Consider the following 10670-nt stretch of genomic DNA (forward strand, 5'->3'; position numbering starts at 1 on the left):
ATCTAACACAAACCTTCTATCATCTTCAAATTATTTTTTTTTTCATACATGCTTCCAGTGGAATTCAAATCTCACACTGCTAAATGCAATGATAAACACATTTATTGCCTAGGAAGATGGTACGATCGTTGAATAATCCTGTGTTTATGTTTTATCTCCTATATATTTATCGACTAATATATTCATATATTTAATCTTCCAAATAAGATACGAAAGTTGAATATCAATGTTTCATCATATTGAAAATGGACTTAGAGCTTAACCCAGTGATTTAGTAGGCAGTATTTAATATAAGAAGAAGAATAAAATTGATAAGAAGGTCTCAATTAAATAAGGTGTCATTAAGTCATAGCTACCCTTATTTCTACTTAAGTACAAACCCCAATTAAAACAAATGATACCCTTTTCTGAAGATAAACTTAACTACTAATATAAAGAATAAAAAGTCATTTTACAATGTGACAATTAACATTTATATATTGGAAAACATCTTCTTCTTCTTTTTTTTTTTTATTTTTAAATAAGGTACACAAATACTCCGTAAGAATTAAAAAATAATAATAATAAAAGGATAAACTAAGGCAGTAGGACAGAAATAAAGTGGTTGAAGTCATAATTAAGATAAGAAACAAAAGCAAAAGACAAAGCATTTGTCATCAAAACCTCAACTCAAAGCATTTGAGACTTTTAATGAAAGGCATTTGCTTTCCAAGAGAGACTCCAAAAACAAGGACCCCTCACCCCTCACCACCTTGTAATTTCAATCTCCCTATTCAACCATCATCACACCCACTTTACACCTCACACACACACCAACAATACACTATTACTTCCTTTTTTTTCTTTTTTCTTTTTTCTTTTTTCTTTTTTTACATTTCTAAAGTTAGAGTTTTACCTTGGTGAGTTTTAACACTCGAGAAATTTTAGTTGCTCTGGCCTACAAAAATCTAAGAATGCCAAATTGGCAAATCTGCCTTTATACATATTATGGTGACCATGAATTGAAAGTGACCAAACATCTCAATAAGTTTTGGGTCATTACTTTTCTAAGTGTTTTTTTTTCTTTTGTGTAGTTCAAGATTTCTTCCGTCGGACACATTAACTAATTCTCTCGATGAATTGTAAGCACCTCTATTATGTGGGACAGCTGGCATGGTGATTTAAATTTGCTCCATACCTAAAGTCAAGGATTGAACTCTTAACATTTTGTCAATAATATATGTGTCTGTTCTACTCAACCACACCCCGCAAGGTTTTTTCAAGTGAGTGTTAATTTGTTAATACTTAATACTCCCTAACATATTGTTGACACTTTTGGAGAATTATTTCTCTCTTTTCATGGCTTATATTGTAAAAAAAAAAAAAAAAAAAAAAAAAAAAAGTTAATGCATTCACTATTGATCCCAAAATGAGTAAGCTACAACAAATTATAGTGAACAAATTAAACGATGTCAATGGCTATTAGAACAACTTGAATTTAATAAATAAAAAAAAGGTTCTAATCAGTAAAATTTTCATTAAACTTTTCAATACCAACTTGATATCAATATGAGAATTAAAGTGCACTAACAAATTGAAGAATTATATATATATATATATATATATATATATATATATAGGGAAGGGATCATGTGCGGGAGGGGCTTCTTGTGCGGTTGTGCAGTTGGACGCACATTAAGCATTAACTGACGCACTTTAAGTACACAATACACGCACATTAAGCACACAAACAAAACACTTTCAGAACACAAACCCACGCACGTTAAGCACAAACCTCACGTATGTTAAGCATAAGCCGCACACACCATAAGCAGAAAAACACACGCACCTTAAGTTTCAACAACAACTCACATCAAGTACACACTCACACACATTAAGTACAAAACTCATGCACCTTAAAGTTTCAACAACAACTCACATTAAGTACACACTCACGCACATTAAGCACAGGACTCACGCACCTTAAGTACAAGACCCACGCACACTAAACACAAAACTCAGTACACACTCACGCACATTAAGCACAAACCTCACACACCTTAAACACAAGACTCACGCACATTAATCACCTGCACAACTGCACGGGAGACACTCAACCTCACTAAAACTTAAAAACTAAAGTTAAAGTAAAGTATGAGAGAGATAGAACTATGCATTACCAACTAAGGCTAACAACTTTTACAGCAAAAGAAGCCAAAATGACTACTAAACTTACCAACTAAGGCTACATTGTACAAAAGCAACTATTATAAAGAAAACCCCAAAACCTCTCTTTTGAACTGATTGAACACCAAACATCTCATCCAATTAAGACTTGACACGTGTTCACTTCCGTGGACATGATTCTCAGAACATGAGGGGTTAAATTCGACATTTTGCTTGGTTGTTTGCTTTTCCATGGGGTTTCCTTCTAATTCTGATCCCTAATCTCACTTTCATACATCTATACAATTTCCAAAATTAGCCCTCACAACCTTATACGAGTGGTATAAGCGAAGCAACCCTTCAAAAGGATACAAATAAAATTATTACATAATTGAGCACCCATTAGGGTTCTCATCACTGAATAGTTCAAATGAATCCGACGGCTGTTGTGGATGCACCAAATCGGACGGTGGCGGTTGCATGGTGGGCCCGGGATACGTATAAGCATACGAATTCGAGGGCGGTGTTGCGTAGTACGACGTTGTACTGCTACTTGTTGGGTAGGCCGTATTGTAGCTCACGGCGTATACGGGTGTGGGCCCGTAGTATTGTGGGCCATATGGATGATGATGTGGAGGGATGTGATTGGTGGAAGTAGAAGCCGCGTGTGGGGCCGGTTCATGATGGTGTGATCCCGTACCTGCTGGTCCACCAGCACTTGATGAGACTTTCTCGTCGGAATTGAAATTCCCATTTTGCCCTTTCTTTTTCTTTATTTTACCGGTACTGCCATTGTCTTCACCGGCGACGTTACCGCCGGCTTCGCCGTCCTTTTTCTCCGGCGTGGCAGGTGTTTGAGAACTATTCTCTCCTGTTTCAGGTTTCTTCCCCTCCGATTTTAACTCTTTTGCTCCTTGTAAATTTTCAACACTCTTTCCCTTAGACTCGCCGGCGCCGGCGACACTGTTTCCTTCGTCTTTAGCCACACCGCCGCCACTAGCGGTTTCCTCACTACCACCTTCAGTTTTCTTAGCCGGAGGCTCTTGAATCACCACTGCTACTTTCCCCGGTGGTTTGCCGTGGCCGGACGTACAACTATCCTCTTGTTTACTTTCGGGTTTCATTTCTTTGGCTTTCTTAACGGCGACGGCGGCCGGAATCCCCTCCCTCGGCGCAACCATCTGCGGCCATAGCTCCGCATTTTTACCGGACTTAACCAGCTTTTTTATCAGAGTATCGGCATGAACGTCGCCGGTTACCACAACCCTTTGCTGTCTTATGTCAATATCTATACCAGACACACCTGAAAACCAAACAGATTAAATTTTATACTCAACATGAAAATAAACTTTCAGAACTTCTCCGCTATAATGTTTTATATACCTGGGACTTGCTGAAGAATTTTCTTGACTTTCTGTTTGCAGCCTTCACAGTGAATAGAAACTTTCAAGACCCACATCTGTAAATCAAAGTAGAAAAAAATAATAATTAAGAGAATTGAAATTAATGGGAAAAGAAACAAGAAATTGGAAGTGAGGTAGGGTGGGTAACCTTGTGTTTGAGTGGTTCTTGATGGTCTGCTGGTGCTGCTGTGTTTGAAGCCATTGCTGATGGGGAGAGAGAGAGAGAGGGAGAGATGGGGAAGAAGAAGAAGAAGAAGCAGTGAGGCTTTAAAGGTGGAGGGAAAGACGGAAAGAGGGAGATAGCAAAGGATTGGTGCAAAATCTCGCGGGGCCCGAGGCGATACCTAGTAGTAATTATTCTGTAAATCAATAGAATAGATTCATGAATAGAAAAGATGGGTGATTTTCCATGATTCCTGGTTTAATATTTGCATTCCCAGTAATTGTTTCAAAATCAATGAGTATCTACTTGCTCATCATCATAAATACTACTAGGCCTGCAGTCGGACGGATCCGACGGATCGGATTGCGGAATGAGACCCCCGGTCGGATTTTGGATTTCCATTTTGACCACCTTAATCGTTTATTTTTGTTGACTAATCCGATCGGTTATTTTTATTTTCGGATTGGTTCGGATCGGTTGGATATCCGTGTTGTAATTCGGATTTATCAGAATGAAAAAAACTTAAAATCAAATATTCTATTCATGGATTTAAATGGAACACCTAAGTGGCTAAGTACCTAACTAATGAACTACTTAAGTACTAAAAGCCACTAACTAGTAATTACTAACTACTTAACAGCAAAAATAAGTAAATAACATAAGTAAACTTATACAAATTAGCTTACATATAATCAGCAGATTAGCTTACAAGTTACAAGTTACAAAATTAAAACTTGTAATGAGAATTTTAATTGTTCATAGCAAGCAGGCAAGTTCCAACAGCATCACTGCATCAGTCTCCAACTCTCCCATCAGCACATCAGCATTCAGCTTTCATGTTTCAGGCATTGAGCAAAAGAAAGCCAGATATCCAAAACTCCAAAAGCAATATATGAATATATGATTAATATAATATAGAGTACTCTATGTCTATTCTTCTTCCTGATAAGTGAACACATAAAAACACAATAAGTTCAAAACATTTGTAGTTAGTTAGAATTGACACAAATAACACAATCACACAAACTGAAACTGTAAAAGACTAAAAGAGTGCTCAGATAGTTTTTTTTTCCATATCAAGTTAGGATTGGGGGCACACTACTCAATGAGTATGGCATAAACACCACACTTCAAAGGCAACATACCAAACCCAATTCTATATATTCAGAGAACATGGTGGAAGCATCATCATAGCACAATAATGAACATTTATACAGGCATTCAGCTTTCATGTTTCAGGCATTGAGCAAAAGAAAGCCAGATATCCAAAACTCCAAAAGCAATATATGAATATATGATTAATATAATATAGAGTACTCTATGTCTATTCTTCTTCCTGATAAGTGAACACATAAAAACACAATAAGTTCAAAACATTTGTAGTTAGTTAGAATTGACACAAATAACACAATCACACAAACTGAAACTGTAAAAGACTAAAAGAGTGCTCAGATAGTTTTTTTTTCCATATCAAGTTAGGATTGGGGGCACACTACTCAATGAGTATGGCATAAACACCACACTTCAAAGGCAACATACCAAACCCAATTCTATATATTCAGAGAACATGGTGGAAGCATCATCATAGCACAATAATGAACATTTATACAGGTATAACTTATAAGTATAGTGAGTCAGAAGTCAGAAGTCACATTTAGACATTTAGTCAGTACTTATACTGATACCTGAGCTCAATGGCAGCAACATTTAAAATGTTACCTAGCCATGAGCACTTTCCAGTTTCCAGTTCCAACTTCCCAGCCTCACGAGGGACATTGATTTGGATCATTGATACACATACATGATACACTGATACAGAGGCAATGAGGCATAAATTTATCATGAAATCAAATAAGTAAATAAGTAATCACAAATCAAATAAGTAAATAAGTAAACATACAACAATTGTAGGCATTCCAGTTCTAGTGCTGGATGTGCAGCACCAGCACAACTCTGCAGTACAAAAACAAAATGGAAATTAAAACTTAAACAATTAAACAGATCATTGCTGGAAGTTAGAAGTATATACCTTTCTCAATCCTTTCAACATCTTCAATATTTTCTTCAATTGAGATTGGTTGGTTGCTTAACCTTAGCCAATCCTATGCACACACCAATGCCTCAATAATTCTAGGAGTTAGGGAACTCCTAAAGGCATCAAGTACCCTTCCACTTGTACTGAATGCTGATTCAGAAGCAACAGTTGATATTGGAACAGCTAGAATATCCCTTGCCATTTTAGATAAGACAGGGAACCTTTCAGATTGTTGCTTCCACCATCTTAGAAGGTCAAATGAATCATCCTCATCCACAATAACCTCAGAGAGATACACTTCCAACTCAGTTTTTTTCCTAGACAAATCCCCACTCACCAATTTTTGCTTCTTAATATGAGATTTTAGTAATGATTGAGGTCTCCCAACAGAAACTGAATCAGATATTGTTATTGAGGGAGAAAATTTTTCAGATTGTTCAACACACTAGACAGGGAAGCATGCAACATAATCTTCAAACAACTCCTTAAGGCCAACAATCACCTTATCAAACATTGTTTTACCCTTGTCCTCACCATATAACTGGTTAAACTGAATGGGCATATACTCAATTTTGTCCCTGGGGTCTAAGATATTTGCATAGAATATCAAAAAATTCATTTTTTCAGGCTCACCCCAATACTTATCAAATTTTGCCCTCATATTTTTACCCATTAGTTTAACACTATCTTCTGTAGCTTCCTCCATATTTTTCAACAAGCAAGACAAATCAGAAATCTCAGAGAAGAATGTATTAGAAGTCACATACAATGATCCAGAAATCCTAACAGTCATTTCATAAAAAGATTTTAGAATCATAACCAAAGATTGAATTGATTCCCAATCTAAGAAATCAGGTACACTTCCACCCAAATCAGATTTAAATGAACTGTCATGATCATCATAGGCTTCAAATACCTTCTGAAACAGTAATGCAGTATTAAGCATCATATATGTGGAATTCCACCTTGTAGGGACATCTAGACACAGAGAATTCTTAGCTTCCACCCCAATTAGATCAGCTAGTGATTTAAACTTCTGCAACCTAGCAGGTGAGCTCCTCACATACCTAACAGCATCCCTGACTTTCTTAACAGAACTGTCACATTCTTTCAACCCATCCTGTACCACCAAGTTAAGAATGTGAGCAATGCACCTCATGTGCAAATACTTACACCTAACAGCAGTACAACCCCAAGAGCCCAACTTCTTCTTCAAGAATCCTAGGGCAGTATCATTGCTGGAAGCATTATCTACTGTCACACTAAACACTGATTTTAGACCCCAGTCCAAAAGGTAACTCTCTAAAGCCTTTGCAATACTTTCCCCCTTGTGGGAATATATAGGAACAAATGAAATAATCTTTTTTTGCAGCTTCCACTCACTATCAATGAAATGTGCAGTTATGCACATGTAGTTTATTCTCTGGACTGAGGTCCAAGTATCAGTTGTGATACTTACCCTCTGACTGCAAGTCCTAAAAAACTTCTTCAAGTTGACCCTCTCATCAGAAAATATCTTGAAAATGTCCCTACTGATAGTCCATCTTGAAGGGATTTTAAACCTAGGACAACAAACTAAAACAAACTTTCTAAAACCCTGTCCCTCAACAATCCTAAAAGGAAGTTCATCTAAAATAATCATCTCAGCTAAGGCTCTCCTTATCAAGTCTTGATCAAACACCCAAGTACCCAACACCCCTTCAGTTCCTTCACTACTTTGAGTTCCAGCAGAAGAAGGTGCAGGTTGGAATGTGAGTAGGGACTGCCTTGTCTCCTTAGAGTGAGGATTTTTAAGGCAGTTTACCACATGAAGTCTGAGAGAAGAAGTCTCATGTTTCTTGCTCTCACAGCAATACACTTTTGCACAATATATACATTTTCCTTTGATGACAATGCCCTCACTATCTTTGATCTTTTCAAAGTGATCCCAACATGGAGCCCTGGATTCAACCTCTTTCCTTTTCTTTGGAACAGGTGGAGGCAAAGGCTGCTGAGACTGAGGAGTAACAGTCTCTACAGCAGGTGCTTCCAACTCAGGTTGTGTTCCAGATACACCAGTAACAGTCTCTACACCACTAACACTTTCCATCTAAAAAGGGGAAAGTATCAGTGACACAGAATGGGAAATCACTCATTCAAAATCATCAACAGAGAATGGCCTTTGTCACATACACACATGTATCAATTAAAGTGTTAAACAGGCAGAATTCAGTGAATTGAACATTTCATCATGTATGCAGAATTGCACATAAATGATTTAAGGGTCACATATCCATAAACTTACAATTTCACATTTTCACAGTTACAACTTACAACTAAGTAACTAACAACTTACAAATTACAATTTACAATGAAATCCATAATCAGGCATTCAAGCTAAGTAGGTGTATGCTACTTTATATGCTCATCATTTATATGGATTTTAGTCACACACTCCCACATTTATATGGATTTCAGTCACACATGAGTACAAGACAGTGGACACACTCCCACATTTATATATGGCTTCCACACAAATACCATCATGCTTAACATTTATATGGATTTCAGTATTTAACACACAGTGGCAACTGGCAAGGGGCTAGGGTAGTATGGCTTCCACCACAGATTAGGTTACAAATTAGAAACCCTAATCAAACAATTCACAAATTCATACTCAAAGAACTACTGACATGCAATCCGGAACTTCTCAACGGATTTACAAGTATCATAGTCCAGTGAGTCCACAGATTAGGTTACAAATTAGAAACCCTAATCAAACTCACAAATTCACACTCAAAGAACTACTGACATGCAATCCGGAACTTCTCAACGGATTTACAAGTATCATAGTCCAGTGAGTCCACATATTTACGTTACAAATTAGAAACCCTAATCACACAATTCACAAATTCAAACTCAAAGGACTAGTGACATGCAATCCGGAACTTCTCAACGGATTTACAAGTATCACAGTCCACATAATCATAAAAATTAGAAACCCTAATCAAGAAGACAAATACACAATAATCTATAACGGAAATGTAAATAGGGTTTAGTAATTACTTCGTTTCTCAGATTTAATCCCTCGAGAACAAAGGGCTTCGAATCCACTATTCCACCGTTCCACAGTTCCACCAGACTCCGGTGACCGGACTAGGGTCTAGGGCTTCCACCGTTCCACCACTCCGCCAGTCGCTACTCCGAGTCTCCGAATAGGGCTTCCACCAGAGTCCAGACTAACAAACAGAGATTAAGACTCTCAGAGTCTTAGAGAGTAAGACACTAAGAGTCTAAGACTCAAAGTCTCAAAGACCAGAGCGAAAGAGAGAACGAGAGTCGAGAGATGAGAGATGAGAGATTGAGAGAAGTCTAGAAGAGTCAAGAGTGAACTGAGAGCTCGGCTGCGCTCAATGAAATGAGTGATATATATACATACACCAAACGACATCGTATTATATAGCGGAAAAAAACCCTAGGGTTTAGTCGGGTAATCGGACGGGTTCGGGTGGCGTTTAATGCCTCCCACCCGAACCCCTTGCATCCGTCTAATAGCGTAGCCTCGGTTCGGGTTGGGTGTTCGGATACGGTTCGCGGCACGGATGCACCCGTCGGGTTTCGGGTCGGTCGGGTGGGTCGGAATTTTCGGGTTTTGCACACCCCTAAATACTACTTCGTATATGCTATAGTTTTTATCAATATTTATTATTGATGTATTGGGTGAAACAGCTGGTCTGAAGTTTGATCAAATTCTTGACATTTGATTAAGAATACATGAATTCCATCCACCCAACTACACCTCAAATAAAATAAAATAATAATATGGGAAAATTGTAAAAAATGCTCATTTATAATATGCCAATTATTAATGTCACCTCTAAATTATGAGTGCTATAAATGTTGTCCCTCAATTATCAAAATGATGCACATATAGACCCTCCCGTAACGGACATGTGGTTTTCCACCACTGTCCATCGCTGGTACTTCGAATCGAGGGAGGAAAAAAATAACTAAATTACATATTTACTCCGACTTAACGGTATCGTACACTAATGGGGAATCACATGTCCGTTACGGGAGGGGCTATATGTGTACCGTTTTGATAATTGAAGGGCAACATTTACACCACTCATAATTCAGGGGTGACATTGATAATTGACATATTATAGAGGGTCATTTTTTACAATTTTTCCTAATAATATTTAAAATAGAGGTGGAATAAAGTTGAAATTCTGTCGGACTTTATTCCGTGAGAAAAAGAAATAAGGTGGAGTAAAGTAGGAACTGAAATTTCATTATTTGGTATGCATAAATAAAATTATTGAAAATTTCAATTAGATTATTTGGTATATATGAAAATTGAAAGTGAATAATAATAAGTAGTATAAATATCAAAATGTTTGTGTTATTGCAATTCATAAAGATATAAGATTATTAGAGAGGACAATTTGATCCTCACACTCTAAACTTTTGTTATTTTCATGTATTATAAAATTGCAATTCCAAGAGGAGGTGGATTTGCAATTCCTCAAAATTGATGAATTATAATTCCAAATTAAAATTTGTTCTAACCAAACTCTGGAATTATTCACTTCTTTGAATTAAGTGGACAAAAAATTGTACTATCAAACACCCATTAAGGTTATTTTTGTCTATTTAAAATATTACGGAGTATTATCTATAATGAGCTATAATGTACACTTAATTAGTGAATACTTAAGGAATAATATTGCAAAGTTTACAACATTTAAAAATTTAACAATCAAAATTAATGTTTATGACTTTATGTCACCTTATGAACTAATCCCACAACAACTTATTGACAAAATGTCGTAACACTTAATTAAGGGTCTAAATTGACTATTACATAGTTAAAAGACAACAATGTCATTTTCTTTTAGAACTACTTTTAAAACCTATCAAACAAGCATCATGAGATCAATGT

General features: G+C 36.7%; 1 protein-coding gene across 1 annotated transcript; it reads right to left on the bottom strand.

The window, feature by feature from the left end:
• Positions 1–2137: 2137 nt before the first annotated feature.
• Positions 2138–3815, bottom strand: LOC109182295 (heavy metal-associated isoprenylated plant protein 35-like). Its single transcript, XM_019332429.1, has 3 exons — positions 3697–3815; positions 3529–3604; positions 2138–3448 (listed from the first exon to the last, which is right to left on the bottom strand). The coding sequence occupies exons 1-3, from the start codon at positions 3748–3750 to the stop codon at positions 2529–2531; spliced, it is 1050 nt and encodes a 349-aa protein (XP_019187974.1). The 5' UTR covers positions 3751–3815; the 3' UTR covers positions 2138–2528.
• Positions 3816–10670: the final 6855 nt, after the last annotated feature.

The sequence above is a fragment of the Ipomoea nil genome, unplaced genomic scaffold (genome assembly GCF_001879475.1).
Source record: "Ipomoea nil cultivar Tokyo-kokei standard unplaced genomic scaffold, Asagao_1.1 scaffold1043, whole genome shotgun sequence".
Classification (NCBI taxonomy): Eukaryota; Viridiplantae; Streptophyta; class Magnoliopsida; order Solanales; family Convolvulaceae; genus Ipomoea; species Ipomoea nil.

What these genes read in the sequence shown, in the direction of transcription:
- LOC109182295 (XM_019332429.1), bottom strand. Translation starts at nt 3,750, where the DNA reads ATGGCTTCAAACACAGCAGCACCAGCAGACCATCAAGAACCACTCAAA. An exon ending in AAGAACCACTCAAACACAAG is followed by an intron (nt 3,605 to 3,696) that starts GTTACCCACCCT and finishes TTTGATTTACAG; the next exon opens with ATGTGGGTCTTGAAAGTTTC. An exon ending in AATTCTTCAGCAAGTCCCAG is followed by an intron (nt 3,449 to 3,528) that starts GTATATAAAACA and finishes TTTGGTTTTCAG; the next exon opens with GTGTGTCTGGTATAGATATT.